This window comes from Lithobates pipiens, unplaced genomic scaffold (assembly GCF_037356315.1).
Source record: "Lithobates pipiens isolate NorthernLeopardFrog02 unplaced genomic scaffold, aLitPip1_a1.2 Scaffold_18, whole genome shotgun sequence".
Classification (NCBI taxonomy): Eukaryota; Metazoa; Chordata; class Amphibia; order Anura; family Ranidae; genus Lithobates; species Lithobates pipiens.
Window position 1 is genome coordinate 521,698,462 of NW_027507758.1, and position 25,701 is coordinate 521,724,162.

At 42.6% G+C, this 25,701-nt stretch overlaps 1 protein-coding gene across 3 annotated transcripts; it reads left to right on the top strand.

The window, feature by feature from the left end:
- The first annotated feature begins 573 nt into the window (after positions 1 to 573).
- IAH1 (isoamyl acetate hydrolyzing esterase 1 (putative)) lies at positions 574 to 22,074 on the top strand. Of its 3 annotated transcripts, none has more exons than XM_077488759.1 (7): positions 574 to 665; positions 6,397 to 6,465; positions 9,100 to 9,152; positions 11,329 to 11,474; positions 15,881 to 16,042; positions 18,016 to 18,137; positions 21,435 to 22,074. In XM_077488759.1, the coding sequence occupies exons 1-7, from the start codon at positions 600 to 602 to the stop codon at positions 21,633 to 21,635; spliced, it is 819 nt and encodes a 272-aa protein (XP_077344885.1). In that variant the 5' UTR covers positions 574 to 599; the 3' UTR covers positions 21,636 to 22,074. The 3 variants fall into 3 exon arrangements, with proteins under 3 accessions (XP_077344885.1, XP_077344886.1, XP_077344887.1); XM_077488760.1 differs by having other exon boundaries at positions 638 to 656; XM_077488761.1 differs by lacking the exon at positions 574 to 665 and adding an exon at positions 4,143 to 4,161.
- The last annotated feature ends 3,627 nt before the right edge of the window (positions 22,075 to 25,701 follow it).

Here is a 25,701-nt window from a genome sequence, read left to right on the forward strand (position 1 = left end):
ACCACACGTGTAAGAGCAATAATTCTAGACCTAGGCCTCCGCTGTAACTCAAAATATGTAACCAGTAAAAAAAATGTAAGCGTCGCCTATGGGGATTTTTACGTACTGAAGTTTGACGCCATTGCACGAGTGTGTGCAATTTTGAAGCGTGACATGTTAGGTATCTAACGTAACTTCATCTTTCACATTATACAAAAAAATTGGGCTAACTTTAATGTTTTTTTTTTGTTTTGTTTTTTAAAGCATGAAACTGTTTTTTTGTTTTTTTTTCCAAGAACAAGTGTTCAAAAAATTGCTGCGCAAATACCGTGCGAGATAAAAAGTTGCAATGACCGCCATTGTATTCTCTAGTCTAGGGTCTTTGCTAAAAAAAAAAACATATATAATGTTTGGGGGTTCTATGTAATTTTCTAGCAAAAAAATACATGTAGGAGAGAAATGTCAGAATGGACACAAAGGGATGACAAACATGCATACATGTAACGTATAGCCCTGTCTATACCCCAATAACACCCCCAGATGGCGCTGTTCCTGGCTGCCTGGCATGTATGGATTGCTGGACTGCTTTGGAGGAGTGGTTTGTAGAGGGATCTGATCTCATGACTTCTTCCTCCCCTCCCCCTGTCTGGTGTTATAGACGGGCTGCCTGCTTCCCTGTGTGTACTGTGAGTCTGTGTGTTTGTCTGCCTTTCCAATGAAAGCATATTTTCTGATATCAGTGATTGGGCTGTATATGTGTAGGAGCCATAGAGGTCCAGGAGCTCACTGTCAGCAGATCACTTCCACTGCTGATCTATATAGCAATCCTCCCAGCTCTTTGTATTGTAGGGTGGGGGGGACCAGAGCTATACACATGTCACACTCAGAAATGGCTCACTAACGTATAACTAAAGGCAAAACTTTTATTTTTTTTAGTTTTGGATAGAGTAGAGAGGGATTAGAACACCTGTCAGGTTTTTATTGCAGGCTGTGTCCCCGTTAGGAAGATTCACCCTCTCTATTTGTCCTGGTTAACTTTGTTGCCAAAAGTGAAAGTAAAAGAAAATCCCAATTGATTGGTTGTCACCAGAACAGGAATAGAGGAGAAATCTTCCACTAGTTCTGGTGACACCATGGGATTCCCTCACTTGGGAAAGATTTGCCCCCACTTCCTGCTTTGGCTATAGAACAGGAAGTGAAGGAAAATCCCCCCCAACAATAGGACACAGGTGGAAAAAATAAAACTGACAGAGGTTATAACTCTCCCTTCCTAATTTAACCCTAGGTTCACACTAGATGCGGTGTGAATTTGCTGCTGATCCGCACCGCATTGAAACCACAACCTGGTCATGCGAATCGATTGTGGAGTGTATGTTTAAAGACATTCCTAAATTGGTTTGCAAAACGCAGTGCAATTTGCAGAATCGGATCGCATGAGTTTCACATAATGGGTGCGATCCGATTCTGGTGTGGACAAAAAAAAAAGGTTCCTGCACGAGTTGCGAATGTGGTGCGATTTGACCCATACAAATCCATGGCTGCAATAGCACCCCAGAGACAATGCATGTAATTCGCATAGGAATCGGTTAGGAGTGCGTCTATGATATTGTTTGATCATTCTTACAGAAGCACATTTGTGAGGTCAGGCACTGATAATGGATGAGAAGACCTGGCTCACATTTTCCACTCTAATTCATCCCAAAGGTTTTCTATTGGGTTGAGGTCAGGACTCTGTGCAGGCCAGTCCAGTACCTCCACCCCAAACTTGCTCATCCATGTTTTAATAGACTGCTTTGAATATTGGTGTGCAGTCATGTTGGAACAGGAAGGGGCCATCCCCAAACTGTTCCCACAAAGTTGGGAGCATGAAATTGTGCAAAATGTCTTGGTATGCTGACACCTTAAATTGGATGTAAACCCAATGTCATCCTTTCTAAACTACTGCCATAGGGGTTATCTATAAGGATATAAATGCCTCCTGCATGTATCCCTACCTGTCAAATGTCTCCCCTCTGTCTGTTATGAGAACGAAAAGCTGCAGGTTCTGTGGGTGGGTCTGTTGTCTGGAGCTCGGTGGGTGGAGTCGTGATGTCAGGAGACTCCCCGCCCACCTCTACACTCCCCTATGTTCTATCGTGACTTCAACACAATAGAACATATTTGGGATGAATTAGAGCAGAGATTGCGAGCCAGGCCTTCTCGTCCATCAGTGTAATTTCATACACTACAATTCGCATTTGAAAAGCACATGGACCGCTGAATGAAATTGCGTGACAAATCGGCTGGCACGTATGTGAACCTAGCCTCAAAGTATTGGTTTTAGTATTGGGACATTTGTAGGAGGGCAAGTGCTTAGTATAAGCACCAGAATCGGTGCAACGCTAGTGTGACCCAGGTATGAGAGCCTCCATTGTAGTGATGCAGCCTGACAAGACAACTCAGGGGGGGGGTGTGTGCTTTGTTAGGGGGCAAAGGAAGACCTGTCCCAGGGTATGCTGTGTACATTAGTACTGGTTGCAGATAGGGTAAGTACAGTATACTGTACTGTCCATAGAATATTAAAGTGTTACTAAACCCAGTAATATGAAAATATTTCATCTGCCTGCCCACAGCTTATAAATCCTTCTTTTTACATTAAAATATTGCCACTATATATCTTTTTGGCTGATCTGTATACCACAGTCAGTGATAAACTGCACAGTTTCTCCAGTGCTGAGAGTTCAGGTAGGAGGAGATTTCCACTTCAGCCTGTATACACACCCACATGTGTGATGTAAATATCATGTGACCTGCCTATCTCCGAGAACAAGTAAATGTTCTCTCCAGCATAAATGACCCAACTGAGCATGTGCAGGTTGGCTGGCCTTCCCCAGATAGACAGTGGAGGGAGGGAAGGACCTGTGCATACAGGATAAAACAACCTTTTTACACAATGCAGAGGACTATCCCCTTAAGTTCCACAGTGAGTATAACAAGCATGCTATGCTGCATATACAGACTGATTTTACTGTTTTGGGTTTAGTAACACTTTAACCACTTCAGTCCTGGAAGAATTTACCCCCTCCTGACCAGAGCACTTTTTGCGATTCAGCACTGCGTCGCTTTAACTAACAATTGCGCGGTCGTGCGACAAAATTGACGTCCCCCTTTTCCCACAAATAGAGCTTTCTTTTGGTGGTATTTGATCAACTCTGCGGTTTTTATTTTTTGCGCTATTAACAAAAAAATAGCAACAATTTTGAAAAAAAACACATTATTTTTTACTATAATAAATATCCCCAAAAAATATTTAAAAAAACATTTTTTTTCCTCAAGATACAGGGGAAATGTAAACAGGGGACTGGAGGGTAACCAACCCCCGGGACTTTTTTAAACGGTACCCAATATTATGACAAAGAATAAAATCAATATAATTTTATTGAAAATACAAATATATAAAACGTTTCCAGAAAGGAGAATTATATGAAAGTAAACAAGTCCTTCGATACAAAAGACTAGCATAAAGTTTATACAGAACTATACATGTTACTGAATTTGTACATTATATATGCTGCATTTTTTTCATTCAAAAAGTTATATAAAATCAGAATATAAAAGAACTGTGTGTAAGTATATTTAGTCTACCTTTTTCTCGTGCCTCTACAGACTGCCGGGGAACACTGTGGCTCCTCAGGGGCGCTTCCACTTACACACAGTTCTTTTATACTGTGATTTTCTCCATTCATCAACATTCTGATTTTATATAACTTTTTGAATAAGCACGAACAAAAAAGACCCACTGGGTAAGGCGGCTATTTTGCTAAATGTTTAGTTGTATTTTATTTCATTTGTAAATCTTCAATTGGACAATTTGTGCAACTGTCCAAGGTTGTTTCTATGTTATAGTTTTGGTATATAGAATCGTTATGATACATTGATCGATACTTATTGTTATACTTTTTTCAATGTCCTTATTTGAATCTCTAGCTAGTTTAGTGGGTGTCTGCTTTGATCAACTGTGGATGTTTGAAGCAGACACTCTATTGAAATAGAAACAAGTGTGTTTCAAACTTATGATGTACTCAACAATAAATGACTATTTTGTACATATCTTTTCAGTTTTTCTGTGCAACTGTACAAGCTGCCATGTCCTGAGGAAGCTCAGAAGAGCGAAACATGTAGAAAAAATGCAGCATATATAATGTACAAATTCGGTAACATGTATAGTTCTGTATAAACTTTATGCTAGTCTTTTGTATCGAAGGACTTGTTTACTTTCATATAATTCTCCTTTCTGGAAACGTTTTATATATTTGTATTTTCAATAAAATTATATTGATTTTATTCTTTGTCATAATATTGAGTACCGTTTAAAAAAGTCCCGGGGGTTGGTTACCCTCCAGTCCCCTGTTTACATTTCCCCTGTATCTTTAGAAAATCATAATTTGGGATGTAGGTACCAGTTTACCCTTTGATCATACCTCATCTAGCCAAATCCTTTTATATATATTTTTTTCCTCAGTTTAGGCCGATATATATTCTTCTACATATTTTTGGTAAAAAAAAAATCACAATAAGCCTATATTGATTGGTTTGCATAAAAGTTATAGTGTCTACAAAATAGGGGATAGTTTTATTGCATTTTTATTGATAATGGCATTGATTACTGTAAAAATGTCACTGGCAGTGAAGGGGTTAACCATTAGGTGCCGATGTAGGGTTTAAGTGTGTCCTAGGGAGTGATTCTAACTGGGGGAGGAGCTGTGTGTGACATGTCACTGATCCCGATTACAGGGAGAGCTGATCAGTGACAGTGTCAATAGGCAGAACGAGGAGATGCTAGCTAGATGCTTCCTCACCATGAGACGATCCACGATCGCGGCCAAGAATCTCCCGGCGGGCACGTGTGTGCCTGTGAGCCGCCTCTTAGAGGGCAACGTACAGGTACGTTAATCTGCATGTACGTGCCCTTTTGCCACAGTATATCTGTGTGAGGTGGTCGGGAAGTGGTTAAGCCCACCACAAATTACAATCTACCAACAAGTAAGGCAGGCCATACATTATGCAATTTTCTTTCCTTCAACCATGGGTTGATTCCCTCATCAACACAGGCGGTGTTTATGGGGAATCCCTCATACAGCGCTATTGTGTTCTGCTGGTAGGGAGCCTTCCCCATTGCTGCTGGCAGCGATCAGAAGGGAAAAAAAAAACCCACAACAGGCTGGTTGTCCTGAAGTCGATCGACAGATCAACTTCCATACAACCAGCCTGCCCATAGAGAGGGTTCAAAACTTCAATCCGTCTATGGCTGGCTTAAGTGATACAGGGGTGACCTGGTTGAATACAGATTGATTACATCCACATAGGTCAAAGTTGCTGGAGATCTGAAGTTGATTGTATAGAGATTGTACAGTTAGATTGTAATGTGTATGGCCACCTTAACAGTTTTCTGGTTGGTTAGAACATCTAAAGGTCCTGTCACACAGATAACCATGTCCAGTTAAAGAGAAAGTGTATTCATGTAAAGATGGGTATAGATGGATTGAATTCCGGCTGGTGTAGCAGTGATCGGCTGAATTGCGATCCATCTGCGGCCACTGCAGTTGAACAGAATTCAATCTACCAACTGTCCTGTCAGATAAAAGCCATTCGATCAGTGGCTTCAGATCTAATCTGTAGTCCGTCCGTCCGCCCTCCCCCCCCCCCCCCACTCTCAGAATACAATAGCACAGCAGGAAGGATTCCTCCATCCACATAGAGTGTGTGGATTGGGGAATCAGTCCAGTTTTTATCATTTAGGCTGCTGGCTGAAAGAAAAAACTGAAGAGGGTATCGGCAGCTTAAAGGGTAACTGATTTCATGGAGAAAAAAAATAATATAGCGTATTGCAACACAAGTCATATTGTAATTGAATGTTATTAAAAATGTCCATTCCTTTTTAATCTGCAGCTGCTGTAATATTTCTCTAAAATACAATGCAATATGGCTACCTGTAGTTGTTCTGTACACAGAATGTATAGAGAATGCCCACCAAAAACATAATTTCCTGCTTGTGTGATTGGCTTACTGATTATCCCAGGAGTCTGCCCTAAGATACAAGTCAGATTTCTGGAATGTCATTTTTGGTGAGATACTTCCAAGGGGAAATCACATCTAAAGAGATGCAGACCCTGCCACTGACCCTGCAGGTGCAGCAGCTGATTGATAATTATAAAACCACTCCCATACAGATTCACTTTGAACATGGACACAGACAAACAAAGAGCTATTCCTTCAGAATAACAAAGGGTCTGCAACAAAGTTTGTTAAAATCCTTGTAATGTGCATAGATCACCCAGAGGGGGAGGTTTTCTTCTAAACAAAAGTGGAGTTACTCTTTAAGAAATGCATGTGATTTTGTCCTGCAGTTTCTGTAATCGCATATAATCTGTCTTTTAGACCTCCACTGTAAAATCTGCTATGATTTCCTGGCCTCGCGTGGTTTTGTTTGGAGATTCCATCACTCAGGTAAGTTGATGTTTCTTATTACTCTATTAGTGTTCACACATGAAGTACACATACCTGGGCAATGCATGTCATTGTAAAATGCATACACAGAGGTTACCTTTATTGGTAAGTGTATGTCAAAGAGATCCAGATACAGACAGCTGAGGGTAGGTGGATATCATAAATAAATTGTTAGAGAGTAGTGAGGCGCTGACAGTAAAAGTGGTTGTAAACCCTTACAAACCACTTTGACCTACAGATAAGCCCAGATTAAGGCTTACCTGTAGGTCTAAGAAATATCTCTTAAACCTACACGGTTTAAGAGATATTTACCGCAGCGCGCCGCAGTTAACGCCGATATGCCGCGAGTGGCGGCTCCCGTGCGCATGTGCGGGAGTGACGTCACCTCGGCTTCCGACGAATGACAGCGCCGGAGCAGCGAGACCCACCAAGAAGATGGAGGCTCCGGACTACAGGGGACAGCGGTGACTTTGCTGGCTCCTGTGTCAGGTAAGTGACACATAATGGGCTATGGGCGATGCATAGTAGTCCATTATGCTTTACCTTTGCAGAGAATCAAAGAGGAAGTAAACCCATCAGTGTTTTCTCCTTTTCAACCCAATTTAACCAATAGGTTATGTGAACTCTTGTGGTAGGTAAACCTAGTTAATCACTCCTAGTAGATAACCATCAAAATAATTATAAATATAAAGTGGCTTCAATGGATATCATGATTAGAAAAATCTACCTTTGCAGTAGGCTCCTCCGCAGTGGCGTGCAGTTCTGTAGTCCAGCAATGAAAACCTTAGGCAAAGCTGGAAACTGCTTGACATTTTAGTGCAGCAGAAACAGCATTGTTAGTACATAACAGGAAGTTAGGAACCAAGTGGATTTCTGGTAGGATCACAGGGTACTTTTCTATAGTTGCAGAATTTATAAAGGGACCTTTGCACAACCCTTGCACCTGTATTGCAGGGATGTACTGTATATGTTTTTTTTTTTTATCCCAGCATACACTTTAAGGGGTAAATTTATAAAAAAAAAAAAAAATGCCGTGCGTAGCATTTGCTCATCCATCCTGATAATAATTAGAAATAGATATATTTACAAACATTGTCAGCTACATCTAGTGGCTATAATGCTGTGTTTTCTTGAAATACCTCAATCAGGAATAGGGATGAGCTCAGGCGTGTTCGCATGGAACACGTACAGAGCCCGCCAGGAAGTCAGCGCAGCGCTGCGCTAATCACAGGCAGTGAGACATTGCCCTGATGTGCGGCTGCAGAGATCGGGAAATGTCTCACTGCCTGTGATTAGCACAGCGCTGCACCGACTTCCTGGTGGGCTCTGCACGTGTTTCATGCGAACACGCCTGAGCTCATCCCTAATCAGGAAATACTCAATTAAGGCCACTAGATGGAGCTGATGATCATAGGAAATGAACACATTCGACGTTGTGACAGCACATATTTTATAATAGACTCCAGGTGTCCAGTACAGAAGATCAAGAATCAGTAAGGATCAGGCTCAAACATTGAGATATATATATATATACACAACTTTAACTGCCCATTTTTTTTCTGGATTTCTTATGCCCCGTACACACAAGCGGAATTCCGTCGGAAAAACCATCCAAGTTTTTTCAGATGGAGTTCCGCTTAAGCTTGGCTTGCATACACACGGTCACATAAAAGTTCTCTGAACTTTCAACCGTCAAGAACGTGGTGACGTATAACACTACAATGAGCTGAGAAAATTAAAAATTCAATGCTTCCGAGCATGCATCGGAATTTTGCACGTCGGAATTTGTACAGACGACCGGAATTTATGATCAGAACTTTTTCTGACCGAAAAATAGAGAACCTGCTCTCTATCTTTTGCTGGCCGAAATTCCGCCAGCAAAAGTCCGATGGAGCATACACACGGTCGGAATTTCTGACCAAAAGCTCACATTCGACTTTTGCTGACGGAATTTCCAATCATGTGTACGGGCCATTAGACATGACAAGGAAAGAAATTTGCGCCGTCTATGGCCTGCCTTTGTTTAATGCTGAACGTACAGCTCAGATTTTGACTGATTCCTGTGAATGGGCCAAAACTAAAGCTGTGGATGGCTCTGCTGACATCATCTAGTTTAACAAACTTTGACTGAGAAATTGAAGGAAGTGGGTGAATCAAACTGGCCAAACAGTAACTGCTGTCAAAATACTACAAAATAGCTGGAGGCCTGGATGGGAGAATGTGGATTCTACCATTTAGCCCAGTTGTTACATGTATAGCCAGCTTTAATATCTCTGAAGCAGAAGCAGGAAAAAGTTTGATTTATGGTTTGCTAATGCCCTTTCTATAGAATCCCTTTCTACTGACCTGGTGAGGATTGTTTTGTGTCCCCAAAACTGGCATTTCGCTTTAATTCTCTAGAAATTGGCAGCATGCTGTAAATCGGACTGCACCCCCAGTATACAGTAGGTTATGGTTAATTATGAGTGACTGGTTGTGTTGCCATCCATTGGCCAGCTCTTCAGACTTGTTTGATGGTCAGGCCCATAGAGGCGACCCTTCCCTGTGCAGGTACCTGTCACTATGTACCTTCTGTTACATGTAGCTTCAGACAGCAGCTGTAAAATTTAATCATTTGACCATTTTCTCCTTTAGTTTGCTTTTGAAGCGAATGGATGGGGAGCGACCCTGGCTAATAAACTTGTAAGGTGAGTTGGAACATCCATGAATTGCATGCTTTTCTCCCTCCATGCAAGGCACAATATCAGGGGTATCTAAACCCTAACAATGATCTTCTGTTATCTGGTCTCTTATGAGCTGCTAAATATACAATTTATTGTGTTTTGTTATGTCTGATAAGTGCAAAAAAAAAAAAGAAAAAACGATTGATCCTCAGGCAAGTCTCAGACTGCCTGGTCTGTTCTGCCAATTGCCCAGCCTGATCCGCCTCTGCCTGGTCTGGCCTGCCTCCTATGACAGAAGAGTGTGCAGCAATGTGGGCGGGCAGTGCCAGTGTCCTAGTTATAGAACATTACTTATCTGCTGCACATACACCCATAGTCCCGCCCACTTGAGACTTTAAATCCCAGGGCATGATGGGAATTGTAGTCTCAGTGAGTGGCGAAGAACAGTAACAGGAAGTGACGTCGCCGCTTTTGAGATCCCTCCTCCCAGAGCCCAGGGATTCAAGAGGAAGCTGGGGAAAAATGGCATGACCACTTTCTTAAACAGTGAGTTTTCTACAAAGTTTACATTTATACTGAAAATGACATTTGTGGTTTTGCTTACCTATGTATGGCTTTTGTACAGATTTTAACCCCATTCTGGAGTTCTTCTTTAAATATATCAGGGATACAGCAGAACTTTCTACAGACAATTTGGACCTGACCTATTACTTGAATTGTATCTATTTTCACTATGGTTTCTACTACTAACAAAGTGAAACTTTAAAGCAGAACTAAACTCTTCTATCCCTTACAGCCAAGGAAGCTGCCAGCTTAGCCTCTGTTTGATCCACAGATGCCATGACCCTGTACTTGTCATCAATTAGGATCCCAGCCATTTGATGGCTTAACAGTTTAGTATGAGAAAACAAGCGACTCTGATCATTCCCCTTTTGGGAAACTGTTAAATCCATGGATTTAGTTCTGCTTTAAAGCAGAACTATACTTCCCTTCTCCTCAGCAATGTGACTTCCACAAGCTCTCTTGCTGGTGCCAACATTTACACTTGATCTTCTGGGTCCAGGATCTTCAGGCAATTTGATTGACCAGGCTTTGAGTTGCTCAAATACATGGTACATGTCTACTGCAATAAATAACCTACCTGTTTGTACATTTTTAGATGTTCCACTTAATCAGAGAGGAGAACGTCTTTGTTTTGGATGGTATCTTACGGTATCTGCTGATGGGCAGGTCTTTTAGTTGAATTGCATGCTTCAGATACATGTGATACCGTGTCTAGGATATGAAAATTTTGGGTGGGTTACTTCAAATGTTCCTCCAGTTGTCAATGCAGAGATCAGTGTCACGGTGAACTCCCAATATTCCACCAATATCCAATAGAAAAAACGACAGGGCACGTTCTCCAATGCAAAATGTATTTATATCAAATGCTCTTCAAGGCATAAAATTCTTACATCCATTTCTATTGTATCTAGAATATGGTTACATTTCATTTATGTTATTTGTAAAATATATATAGAAAACTCTACTTAATGTAACCAAAATGTAAAGCCATGTTTTTGTTCAAATAAACACTCCTTACAGTATGAGGTTTACCAGTGATATGGAAGAATTTAAAAGAACAGAAGCTGTGTGGTCGCTCTGCCTTCTGTTGGGGGGGGGGGGGGGGGGGGGCACAGACATGGCATAGATTCCTCTTGGCTCCTTGTGGGAGGAGCACAGACTTGTTAGTTTAGTGCAGCCAATCTTAACCAGGGTCCCTGCAGAGGTAGCTTGTGGTTCTTTAAGCTGTGATTGATTGACTGCCTATCTGATGGTGCCTGCATAGTTTGGGGTCTAAAGACACTTCACAGAGCCAGCAGCATAGCACCAAGGATATTTTTTTGCTGTACAGTCTGGCTTTCTGACCTCCACTGTAAAGGAGACATTTTTCCCACTGACCACCAATGTAAGGGGCATTCTTTCCACTGACCCTGAATAATTTTAGTAAGGGTACCGGGGGACCTGCAAATTATTTCAAGGGTTTTTACCCGTGGAGTGAAAAGTCTGGTTTAGTGGTTGGTTTAGCAGATCAGATCATTTGCATATAGTCATCAGATGCTGGCTGTCCTTGGCTTGCTTTAAATAACAGGACTTGTCCTCTATTTCTGGATGTGGAAGTGATTGTTATTTATACTGACATATTCTCCTACCCCAACAGGAAGTGTGACGTCCTCAACCGTGGTCTGTCCGGCTACAACACCAGATGGGCAAAGCACATTCTTCCAAAGCTGATCGCCAAAAGCAATTCTGAAACCACTGCTGCGGTCACCATTTTCTTTGGTGCTAATGACAGCTCCCTGAAAGGTAAACTAAACTGGCCCAGTGGATGTTTAATTCATGTTTTGTCACTTTTGTGATACATTATTTAAACTCTGAAATTGTTACATAGATGTTTATTCGAACACAAAAATATTAAATATTTTGATTAAAGGAATCTTGTACTGAAACAAATATGAAGGTTGCCAATATGGACCTCCTCCTGAAAATGCTAGTTTCCTTGCTGTCTGTCTTCAGTACTTTCAGTTACACACCTGGAATAAGCAAAGCCATCATCAAGTCAGAGCACCTAATTTCCATCCTTGTGGCATCCAAGTCAGTGACTCACAAAGTACCGAAGACACTGGATTAGCATGACCAACAGTAAAACAATAGCTATAGAAGAACAAGTTGGTTAGGGCAGTTTTCATTTATCATCAGTACAAGTTTATCTTAAACACAGGTAACAATTGCCAGTGAACAGATCACACTATCCAACAAAAACTGCAGCTGTGTCAGGTCAGAAAGGTCTATTTTACTATTTTAGCTTTAATCTGATTTATATATCTCTATATCTATCTATATATATATATATATATATATATATATATATATATATATATATATATAATAGTGCCTTGCAAAAGTATTCACCACCCTTGGCTTTTCACATATTTTGTTACAATACAGGCTGTAGTTCAATTTTTTTTATCTGTATTATATGTGATGGATCAGAACACAATAGTCTAAGTTGATGAGGTAAAATTAGAAAAACATATACATAAAACAAATTTTCAGAAATAAAAAACTGATAATTGGCATGTGCGTATTCACCACCTTTATTATGAAGCCCATGAAAAGCTCTGGCGCAACCAATTACCTTCAGAAGTCAAATAATTAGTGAAATGATGTCCACCTGTGTGCAATCTAAGTGTCACATGAACTCTCATTACATATACACACCTTTTTGAAAGGCCCCAGAGGCTGCAACACCTAAGCAAGAGGCACCACTAACCAAACACTGCCATGAAAACCAAGGAACTATCCAAAAAAGTAAGGAACAATGTTGTTGAGAAGTACAAGTCAGGGTTAGGTTATAAAAAATATCCAAATCTTTGCTGATCCCTAAGAGCACCATAAAATCTATCATAACCAAATGGAAAGAACATGGCACAACAGCAAATCTGCCAAGAGATGGCAGCATGCCAAAACTCATGGACTGGGCAAGGAGGGCATTAATCAGAGAGGCAGCACAGAGACCTAAGGTAACCCATGAGGAGCTACAGAGTTCCACAGCAGAGACTGGAGTATCTGTACATAGGACGACAATAAGCCGCATGCTCCATAGAGTTGGGCTTTATGGCAGAGTGGCCAGAAGAAAGCCATTACTTTCAGCAAAAAACAAAATGGCATGCTTTGAGTTTGCGAAAAGGCATGTGGGAGACTCTCAAAATGTATGGAAGAAGGTGTTCTGGTCTGATGAGACTAAAATTGAACTATTTGGCCATCAAAGAAAATGCTATGTCTGGCGCAAACCCAACCCAACACAACACATCACATCACCCAAAGAACACCATCCCCAGCAGTCTGGCCTGGAAAACTGGTCAGAGTTGAGGGAAAGATAGATGGTGCTAAATGCAGGGATATTCTTGAGCAAAACCTGTACCACTCTGTGTGTGATTTGAGGCTAGGACGGAGGTTCACCTTCCAGCAGGGCAATGATCCCAAACACACTGCTAAAGCAACACTTGAGTGGTTCAGGGGAAACTTGTAAATGTATTGGAAAGGCCTCAATCCAATAGAAAATCTGTGGTCAGACAAAGATTGTTGTTCACCAGTGCAAACCATCCAACTTGAAGGAGCTGGAGCAGTTTTGCAAGGAGGAATGGGAAAATATTCCAGTGATAAGATGTGGCAAGCTCATAGAGACTTATGCAAAGTGACTTGGAGCTGTGATAGCTGCAAAAGGTGGCTCTACAAAGTATTGTCTTTGGGGGGGTGAACAGTTCTGCAGATTGACTTTTTATGTTATTTTGTTCTATTTGTTGTTTGCTTCCCAAAAAAAAAAAAATCTTCAAAGTTGTGGACATGTTCTGTAAATCAAATGATGCAAATCCTCGAACAATCCATGTTAATTCCAGGTTGTGAGGCAACAAAACACAAATAATGCCAAGGGGGGTGAATACTTTTGCAAGGCACTGTGTGTGTGTCTGTGTGTGTGTGTGTGTGTGTGTGTATGTGTATATATATATATATATATATGTGTGTGTATGTGTGTATATGATTTTTATGTCAGCGAGTGCAAGTACCGTTACTTTCGTAAGTACTCACCGATACTGACTACAGATACTTTGTAGTGCGATTTGCGTCAATACAACAAATATTGATGCGATTACCCCCACTGCTCATGTGTGTAAAGGAGAAAAGTGCTATCTAGTGGGCAGTATAAAAAAAAAATCTTGGAACTGCGTGCATATATGGCCACATACAAAACAATCTACATAGGTGTCCCGGTCCACAGATGATAGCAAATCAGGGCCGCTGGAGGAGAAGTTCTGTGACCCCTTGGGTCGGAAGTGATGTCAGCTTGAGCAATGGATCACAAGCTATGCAGAGTCCATACAGAATATACTTGAATATACTTGCTAAGGACCCTTTAAGGGTGAACGTTTACCTCCCTGTGGAGAACAACTCACAGCTCTCCTGCAGGTGAGGGATACCTGCAGGTGAGGGATACCAGATGTGGATCTTCTGGCCTCTAGTTTCAACAGCAAACTGTTCAAGTTTGTCTCCAGGGCCAGTGATTCTCTAGCATTCTCAGTGGATGTTCTGCTGACTCTGTTGGGTCAGTTCATCCTGACCTACAGTATGTCTTTCCTAATTTGCAACTTCTTCCTCACCTGCTCCACACCTTCAAGGTGAAGGGTACTCCCGTTATTCCTTTTGAACCAAACTAGTCCAGACAAACGTGATGCTTGGACCTCTTCAGACTCTCCGTGGGCCCTTCCAGATCATCCAGATCTTCTATTCCTAAGACCAGCTTACCATTCTGCTTCAGTTACTGGCTTTAATGGCCTGGCTGTTGAAGTCCAGATTCTGAAGGATAGGGACCTACTCAATTCTGTTACCCCTGTACATCTTAAGCTAGGAAATCCTCTTCCTTCAGAATCTACTATTGCACCTGGAAAATGTTTCTGAATCACTGCTGGCTCCATTTACCCTCATGAGACAAATTTTTGGTCCTGACGATTCTCTTTCAAAGACCAGTCTCCTCTCACTTCTAAGACCCTTTTCACGCTATAGACCCACTCGGATCCGCCTATCCGTTTTTCATTCGCCCATTGACTTCTATGGGCGGGTGGATGTCAGCGGAGATGTGTCCGCTGACACCTGCCTGCCATCTGACCTACTCAAGACAGACTTATGGCAATACGTTCAGCCATCCAGATCGGATCGAATGAGATCTGATGAAAACGGACATGCTGTCCATTTTCGTCTGATCTCCCCATAGGAATTGGGCTCATACAGGTCCCTCCTTGCTCAGTGAGCAGAGACGGACCTGTCGTCCACTGGCTCAGCAGACATCCACGGAGTGATCACCCACTGAACTAGCGGACTCGCCCCATATGAAAGGGGCCTTAGTGAAGGCCTTTGTTTAAGATATTGCTCATATCATTCCCCCACACGTACCTCAGTGACATCATGGGAGCTTAGCTTGCTCGGTTCCTCAGAAATCACCCCTTTTATCCTATCCAAGACTTTGCTTTTTCTATGCTTAATTGCAAGGTGGCCTTATTCATAGCCATCATCTCTGCAAGGTAAGTTTCTAAGTTGGAGGCTTTATCCTGTAGGAAGCTCTTTTGTGTACTGAACAAAGAAAATCTTGTGTTGCGGCCCAAGGCTACATTTGTATGGGCAACCAGCCCTGGTGCAGTAGTTGCTGATTTTGCCACCTGTCAGGAGCTAGCTGCGACCACTGAACCTTACAGTACACTTACACATAAGCATACACTTCACTGACAGGTCACCAGCGGCTGCAGCTATCCATGGTTATCTTCACAGCCAGTGATTACCTGCGGTAATCACTGCTCGATGCACTTTGTAGTCTGGAGTTTTCTGCTCCTTCAAGGAAAATAAGTCAAATGTCCTTATTGGTCAGAAGATCACACCCCTGGAGGCCCAGGGTGGAGTGACCCTAGCAACCATAGACTACAAATTATTGTAGCAGTCTGGTTTTATGTCTAATGAAAATGGAACCATGTATAGGCACCTTTATAGAACAGTTCCAGCTGTTGGTACGATTGGTTGCATTGTTTGCCCCATCTATAGATATTCTGTAGTTGTAATGTGATTCACTGATAATGAGAGGATTCCCACTGGGATAAAAGCTTGGTAGCTGAGGGCCAGAACATTATACGTATGTAATTATCATTACTCACTCTATCCTTCCACAGAGGAGAACCCTCAGCAGCATGTTCCTCTGGACGAGTATGCAGACAATCTGAGGACAATGATCCGCTATCTGCAGTCTTTGGACATCACACCAGACAGACTAATCCTGATTGCTCCACCACCCATCTATGAGCCGTCCTGGGAAAAGCAATGTTTTACTAAAGGTAATACATTACTTCATATTGTACATCAAGACCATAATGTGACTGGCTTAACGGATTGCTGTTAAATAAAGCCTGAACCTACTCTGTTCTGGGTAAGGTGTGTGAAATGCACAGATGTTCATAATGCAACCAGTGCAGAGTTCAGAAGTTCATAACACACAGAGTCCAGAAGTCAAGATTTAGTATCCCCCACCCCATGACAAAACCACCTCCAGCACAAATTATCACCCCCCCCCCCCCCCCCCCCATATTTCTGAATTGTACTGCTGCTGGTCAGTTCCCCAGGTCTCAAAGCTACGAACACCCATGATTTTTTTTTACTGCTGTAACCAGCTGCCAGCTTTTATGCCCGCTCATCCCTTGTCATACCTGCAGCACAGAGTCGACTGCAGTACTCTCAGCCACAGCAGCAGCACTAAGGCTCAGAGAACATTGGTTGCACTGTTGCATTTATTCTATCCCAGTGAATTACTAACACTTCAGACCAGTCCTAACTCTACCTGGTCCTGGTGTATGCATCAGAGCAGTTTAGGAGGCAGCAGCTAGGATGTTGTGGCAGGTGGACACTGGCCTGGCATGGTTGATTCACAACATGAACAGGAAGAGCCTATGCTCTATAGTACTCCTGTTAACACTGTCAGGAACACATGCTGGGGGTGAAGTAAATGACAGCCCAGACATCATCCCTGCCACTCTGCACAGGTATGCAGTGGCAAATTTTAAAAACAAAATGGCAGGCGCTGCAGCCTTGGGAACCAGGGCACCCAGGAGGAGAGGCAGGGCACATGCCCCAGATGCCTGGTGCTAGCAACTCCCTGGTGTAAAATGATCACCATACAGCATACAAAAATTAACAAAACAGCATTGATTTAAGGGAATCGGTATATAAGCTGTTGTCATTAGAGTAGCTAAACCCAGAGCATTTTTAAACCTTAACAAAAATGTAATATATTGCAGCTTACCACTCCTTACATGTGATTGCTGCATTAGTTGTGGCACCCATACCTGGACCCTACTGTGTTGGATGTGTGGAACCAGCCTGGAATGTGCCCATAAGACATTGAACTCTGCATTGTGGTGCTTTCTAGTTAGCCACAGAGCTCTATCTTTCCTTTCCGGAGCTGTGGCACAACCACAGTTGTGACCCCATCTCTGAAGACCTAGTAAGTAGGGCTAGCTGAGCTGAAGTCGCAAAAGCCCCCCTGACCATTTCCCTGTTAAAATAAATAAAGTTTTTTTATTTTTTATTTAGTAAACTAGCAAAATACTTTTAAAAAAATTAAATATTAAAGGTGTAGATAAAGTAGAAATAAAACAAAAATAAAAGCTTTAGGGAGAAGGCATAGAAAGCACAATGGTACATTGCATTTCTTTTTCTCCCATTTGATCAAAAGGTCTGTTTTTTGACAGCAGCTGCTGTATATTTACACAGCAACTTCCAGCTGTTAAATATGGTGCTGGTAATTCGGCACCAAACTTTTATAGTATAGGTTTACATTTGCTTTGCTTTTTAAATTGTATTATCACCATGGCTATGGTTGTAGCAGTTTTTATTATTGTGATAGTATAGCATTCTCTATAGTGATTGAAACACTGTCCATGAAAGAAACACAATACAAACATGTAATCTTGAGTTGTTAGGTTCAGCTTATTCGGTTTGGAGGTGAGGCCGTGGTTATGGCTTAGTGACTATAATTCTGCTTTGGTATGGTCTCTTTACTTATCACAGTTTAGTGACTATTGCTTTTTGGATGTGATAATTGTACAATAAAATAGGACATGTTGGCATTGTGGCAGATGTTAGTCTTTTAAGATAGGCCTCTTCATTGTGCTCTTGAAGACATCTGCCTGCATGTGACCAACCTAACTTTTGTCTCTGGATATTTCTAACTCTGAGACACAAAGAATCTAGTGTACATGGCGTGATCACATATGTGTGTGTGTGCTTATTAATCTTTGCTTTCATTATCCAGGGTATAAACTGAATCGTTTGAACTCTATAGCCGGGGAATATGCCAAAGCCTGCGTTCGTGTTGGCCAAGATTGTGGCACTGAGGTTCTGGACTTGTGGACATTAATGCAGGAGGGGGGTCAGGTGAGGATTTCATTATCTTTCACATAAATGCTACATGACTGTAGAGAATAACCAATTTTGAATACATGTACAGTGTAAGGTGATAAGCACCCTCATTTCAATATATTTCTAGCTTTACATTTTTTACTGGCTATAAATAATCTGTAATATCACCGTCTACTGGCAGGTTCTAAATGTTTCACAATACAGAAAGTAGAACTTTTCTTTTAGGCAGAACTATACTAAAATATGGACCTGTTATGAGAGAAACCAGGGGCTGCTGTAGGTGACCGATTTTGGACAATGCTACTTGCCTGCCTGTCATGCTGGTTCTTTTGATTCAGTTCATTGTCACTTACAGAAGAGGTCAGTGACTGGAAGATGAAGGTTATGGTGTCCTGGCACCTGGTGTGCACACAATGTCCCAGGCCATTGACTTAGCAATTAGTGAAGATAAGGATAAGAATGACAGGCCCAGCGCTTGCACTCTAGCAGAAGCAGCTTCCATATGCCTTCTGCGATGGGTTCTTTTCATAAATCCAATATAAGCCTCTGTTTTGTAGCAAGCTATAAGGATGACATCATATTAAGCAGAGGGAAGGGACCTGTGTCTTGTAATACAGTGGTGTGAAAAAGTGTTTGCCCCCTTCCTCATTTCCTGTTCCTTTGCATGTTTGTCACACTTAAGTGTTTCGGAACATCAAACCAATTTAAACAATAGTCAAGGACAACACAAGTAAACACAAAATGCAATTTGTAAATGAAGGTGTTTATTATTAAAGGTGAAAAAAAATCCAAACCATCATGGCCCTGTGTGAAAAAGTGATTGCCCCCTAAACCTGATAACTGGTTGGGCCACCCTTAGCAGCAACAACTGCAACCAAGCGTTTGCGATAACGTGCAATGAGGCTTTTACAGCGTCCTGGAGGAATTTTGCCCCACTCATCTTTGCAGAATTGTCCTAATTCAGTTACATTAGAGGGTTTTCGAGCATGAACGGCCTTTTTAAGGTCATACCACAACATCTCAATAGGATTCAGGTCAGGACTTTGGCTAGGCCACTCCAAAGTCTTCATTTTGTTTTTCTTCAGCCATTCGGTGGTGGACTTGCTGGTGTGTTTAGGATCATTGTCCTGCTGCAGAACCCAAGTTCGTTTCAGCTTGAGTACACGAACAGATGGTCGGACATTCTCCTTCAGGATCTCTTGGTAGACAGCAGAATTCATAGTTCCTTTTATCACGGCAAGTCTTCCAGGTCCTGAAGCAGCAAAACAGCCCCAGACCATCACACTACCACCACCATATTTTACTGTTGGTATAATGTTCTTTTTATGAAATGCAGTTTTCCTTCTATGCCAGATATACTTGGACACACACCTTCCAAAGAGTTCCACTTTTGTCTCATCGGTCCACAGAATGTTGTCCCAAAAGTCTTGGGGATCATCAAGATGTGTTGTGGAGAAATTGAGACGAGCTTTGATGTTCTTTTTGTCCAGCAGTGGTTTTCTCCTTGGAACTCTGCCATGCAGGCCATTTTTGCCCAGTCTTTTCCTGATGGTGGAGGCATGAACGCTGACCTTAACTGAGGCAAGTGAGGCCTGCAGTTCCTTGGACGTTGTTGTGGGGTCTTTTGTGACCTCTTGGATGAGTCGTCGCTGCGCTCTTGGGGTAATTTTGGGCGGCCGGCCACTCCTGGGAAGGTTCACCACTGTTCCATGTCTTCGCCATTTGTGGATAATGGCTCTCACTGTGGTTCGCTGGATTCCCAAAGCTTTGGAAATGGCTTTATAACCCTTTCCAGACTGATAGATCTCAATTACTTTCTTTCTCAATTGTTCCTGAATTTCTTTGGGTCTCGGCATGATGTGTAGCTTTTAAGGATCTTCTGGTGGACCTTACTGTGTCAAGCAGCTCCTATTTAAGTGATGCCTTGATTGTGAACAGGTGTGGCAATAATCAGGCCTGGGTGTGGCTAGAGAAATTGAACTCAGGTGTGGACAACCACAGTTATAGTATGTTTTAACAAGGGGGCAATCACTTTTTCACACAGGGCCATGATGGTTTGGATTTTTTTTCCCCTTTAATAATACACACCTTCATTTACAAATTGCATTTTGTGTTTACTTGTGTTGTCCTTGACTATTGTTTAAATTGGTTTGATGTTCCGAAACACTTAAGTGTGACAAACATGCAAAGGAACAGGAAATGAGGAAGGGGGCAAACACTTTTTCACACCACTGTATACTCCAATAAAAGTATTTTACAGGTACGTCAGAAATCCCGTTTCCCCTTCTTTCCATCATTACCAGACACAGGATCACACCATGGAACAACCAAAAGCATTGTAACTGAGGGGTGGCAAACACAGCAACAAACACGAACAGGCAAAGGTAACAACATGTCAAAAGAAGGGCTCAATAGGACGTGGCTTGAAGCACCTTACAACAGAAACTGACATCAGATGAGGTCTGAACACCCACTTGGTAGAACCTAACAAACGAGAATAGAAGACCAAGTGGCAACCTTGCAAAACCAATGCATGATGCTGAAAAGCCCATAAACTATATTGGCAGGGGATGGTGGAACCCTGTGTATATAATAAAGTGCAGCGCTATGGTGATATCAGTGAGATGAACCCCAACCAAACAACCATATACTCAGTACTCAGTACTTATACCTAAGTATATAAACAAAATCATAAAACTATGTTTTAAGGTATAATCTCAATACTTTGTATAAGTGGTTGGTTAAAACATAGTAAACAAATATTGTTGTGAAACAAAAATTTAGTGTAATAATATATAAGGTAATATGTATGTATGTAATCCCTAGCAATGAACTTTTTTTAAATTTTTCTCGCATTTGGCCCGCTAAGTATACAATTGAAAGAGTTTTGTTATGTTGGTTCAATAAGTGCAGGAATACGTATTGATCCCACCAGAAATCCATTAAACTTTTAACTTCCTGCAGTGAGCTTACAATGCTACACTGAAATTCAAGCGATGTTATCATGCCTGCCCAAGCTTTATCCATAGACTAAAGTACAGACTCCCAGGGAGATGAAAATGGAGGGAGGCCTTCTGTAGTTAAGATAAGTAATGAACAGCCTATTGACACTGTACAGTAAGTATTGTCATACTAGCATAAAATCACCAGGTAAAATAAAACCATTAATGCATCTACCACGTCTAAGAGCCAGTAAGCTACAATATCTTACGTTTTTGCACTTTGGTTTAAATATGATTTAATTAACCTTTTTGCAAATAACTTAATAAAATATTGCCATGTATACTGATATTTTACTTCATGTATTCTCAGGACTATACAGTTTATCTGTCAGATGGGCTTCATTTATCTGACAAAGGTAATGAGTTTCTGGAGTCTAAATTGTGGCCAATCTTGGAGCAGAAGCTGAGCGCTTTACCCTTCCTTTTGCCCTATTGGATGGATGTGGACAATAAAAACCCAGAGCCCTCCCTGTTCCCCAACTGCACAGAGAAGAAGGAAGAGGAGAGCTAACCAGATAGTCATACGACCACTGTGAATGTAGACTGAGGAATTCTGCACCCAGTGTCCTGCTTGCAGATCTGATACCATCTCTCTTACCAATCCTTGCTGTTTTCTCACTCCCACTGAATTTGGTACCCAAAACATGCCAGTTGTATCAGGCCTGCAGTAAGGTGATGGGAGAGAATCTGTCAGCATTGGAACTTTGCAAAGAAAAGGGTGGATTTCTGTGCATTAATCCTACAAACATCTCTTGCTGCGTTGGGTTGCACTGAAGCGAATTAAAGAATTAGCACTTTAAAATAGTTTCCAAGAAAATAAAGTGGGCCCCCAGCCATTTTCTTTTTTGTTAATATGACTAACGTTTCTAATATGTGGATCCAGTACTCAGTCCTGTTCTTCCCTCACTTCCTATTCTGATCAGAGTATTAAAGAAGATCTTAAGTATCGAGTTTTAATGGGTTAATGTCTATTATGTGTTAACTTAAATTGTTATATTTTCAGTCTCTTTAACCACTTCAATACCGGGCACTTAAACACCTTCCTGCCCAGACCAATTTTGAGCTTTCAGCGCTGTCGCACTTTGAATGACAATTGGGCGGTCATGCTACACTATACCCAAATGAAATTTTTATCATTTTTTTCCCACAAATAGAGCTTTCTTTTGGTGGTATTTGATCACCTCTACGGTTTTTATTTTTTGCGCTACAAATAAAAAAATACCGAAAATTTTGAAAAAAAAAATGTTTTTTTTTGTTTCAGTTTCAAAACTTTGTAAATAAGTACGTTTTCTCCTTCACTGATGGGCACTGATGGGGCTACACTGATGGGCACTGATAAGGTGGCACCAATGTGGCACCAATGAAGTGGCACTGATAGGCGGCACTGATGGGCGACACGGATGGGCAACACGGACGGACACTGATAGCTGGCACAGATGGGCGGCACAGGTGGGCATGGATAGGCGGCACAGGTGGGCATGGATAGGCGGCACAGGTGGGCATGGATAGGCGGCACAGGTGGGCACTCATAGGCGGCACAGGTGGGCACTCATAGGCGGCACAGGTGGGCACTCATAGGCGGCATCGGTGTTATAGTAATGGATGCCAATCAGTGCCAAACAATAATGCATGCCAATCAGTGATGCCCATTGTGGGCACTGATTGGCATCCATTATGGGCACTGATTGGCACCCATTGTGCTGACTGGCATCCCTGGTGGTCTAGGGAGGATTATGGATTTTATTACCTTTTCCCTGGTGGTCTAGTGGTGTCCCTGGTGGTCCAGTGTGGGCATCCTCGGGGGGGCTGTGCTGATAATCGATCAGCACAGACCCCCCCTGTCAGAGGAGCAGCCGATCGGCTCTCCTCTACTCGCGTCTGACAGACGCGAGTGAGGGAAAGCCGATCACCGGCTCTTCCCATTTACACTGTGATCAGCCGTGATTGGACACGGCTGATCACATGGTAAAGAGTCTCCGTCGGAGACTCTTTACCGAGATCGTAGTTGCCAGGTGTCAGACTGACACCCCGCAACAACGATCGCCGCGATGCGCGCCCCCGGGGGCGCGCAGCGGCTCATAATCCTAATCACGTCATATGACGTCCGGTTAGGATTATGAAACCACTTTGCCGCCGTCAATTCCCTATAGGGCGGGCGGCAAGTGGTTAAAGCTGCAGCTTTCATTAAAAACCCAACTCCAAGCATAACAAACTTACTAGTGTTCAAGCAGTTATACTTTTCATTGCCTCAAAAGCAACCCCTCCATCATGCAGGCTTTCTTCTACATTAGGCAAATGTTCATTTACATGTTGAGGAGCGGAAGAAGTACAGATATTGCTGTATGTCTTGGTTGCTCAGGTGTATGCTTTTCAGATCTCCTAGACCCCAGTGCTACAGTCTTGTCCCCCCTCATAGCAATTTACAAAACTAAGCCAGAGGCTGTGTGTTTATAGAATGGCCAAGAGGACAGTAAGGCGGAGACACGACCGCAGTGTTGGGGTTTATGAGACTCATAGCACTTAACCTAGGTAATCACGGGCTGAAAATCATCCAATAACGGTCAGTTTGGCAGTTACCGGCCAACTTTCATCCTCTCATCCCTGTCTGACAGAAGCTGTTTTCACAACTGGCTTCTGTCTAACGAGTATACTGGAAACCCACGAGCTGATCGACATCCGATCAGTTCTTGCAGCCAATGATGGCGAGCGCTCACCAATATGTTCTGGCAGTGAGACAGCCCCCTTGTCAACACACAATAGCACAGTGGGTTTATTTCACTAACCTGATGCTGAGATTTTAATGGGTTTAGTTCACATTCCTCCTGAAGGTCCCTCCTAGCAGGAGGCTGATCCCCAACCCCCCCCCATAGCTGCTTGCATCAGCAGGGAGGAGGAGCCAGGAGTACCGACAGGGACCTAAGAGGATCAGGGCTGCTCTGTGCAAAACCATTTCACTAAGCGTGCAAGTGTGTGTGTATATGTGTATATATATATATACGTATATATAATATATATTTATATATATATATATTTATATTAGGGGTGCACCGAATGGGTTTTTTGGTGCCGAAACCGATAACGAAAAATGAAAAATACACTAGGTTGAAAATCAAAACCAATACCGAAAATGTCTGAAATTTATTTAAAAAAAAATATTTTTATACATGAGATGGTCAGAGACTGGGGACATGGTACAGGAGGTGGTCAAAGACTGGGGACATGGTACAGGAGGTGGTCAAAGACTGGGGACATGGTACAGGAGATGGTCAGAGACTGTGGACATGATACAAGAGATCAATGCAGCCTCACCAGTGCCCGTCAGATGCAGCCTGTCTGTGTCCCCATTGCAGCCAGCCAGTGTTTCCCCGTAGCAGCCAGCCAGTGTCCCCGTAGCAGCCAGCCAGTGTCCCCGTAGCAGCCAGCCAGTGTCCCCGTAGCAGCCAGCCAGTGTCCCCATAGCAGCCAGCCAGTGTCCCCATTGCAGCCTGTATCCCCATTGCAGCCAGCCAGTGTCCCCATTGCAGCCAGGGTCCCCATTGCAGCCAGCCAGTGTCCCCATCGCAGCCAGTGAAGGGAAGTGAGAGGGGAGCCGCCGTCTGGTCGATTAGACCGCCGGGAACATCACAGCTTTCATTTCAATAGCTGTGTGTTCCCTGCCACTCACCGTCAACTAGGCGACGGAGGCTGCTCTCCTGCGCTATAGGACACCCCCATGATGGGCGGCACCAGGGGCAGGGGACGGAGCCCCGTCCCATTTTTGGCTCCATTATCTGCCATTTTTCTCTTTCAGTAAATTGCCGAAAAGGCCTGTTTCGGCAGCTGAAATTCTGGTGCATCCCTAATAAATATAAAATATAAATATATATATATTTTTTTTTAAAGGAACATTTACGATCACTTTAAGTCTAGGTCTGATGCAGTGCAGGAAACACTGCGATCAGTTCAGATTTCCCGTATATAGCATGCAAAACGCACTGGCATTTTTTTTCTCGTTTTTGGTTTAACTAGATGGACTTGTGTCTTTCTGGAACCTATGTAACAATGTGTCAGTGTTAAGGACACTGCAAACACAGTGCGTTTGCCTGCACCATAACACCATTCTGTATCATGCGATCTAGTTGTGGCGCAGCTCAAAAAAGGTGCATGCAGTTCTTTGTCGGGATCATTCAAAATGAATGGGCTCAAATCGCACTGCACTGAATCACATGTGTATTTCAGGAATGCAGGAATAGATCTATCTTAGGCAGACCCCCATCTCACTGTCAGATCTTGAAAAACCTCGGGGTTCAGACTCCATTCTGACTCCCAAATTTTTTCCCCTGCTCAGAAAATCCGCTACAACATTCAGGTCTCCTTTTAGGTGTACTGCTGATATGGACCTCGGGTTGCTTTCTGCCCATGACAGAATCTGACTGGCCAGGGATAGCAGCACCCTGCTTCTTGTGCCCCCCTGCCTTGTTATATAGGATACAGCTGTGGCGTTGTCGGATAAGACCTGAATATGGAGACCTTGAACCGCTTCTTTGAAGGCCCATAGTCCGAGCAGGATGGCCCTGAGTTCCCTCCAATTGGAGAAT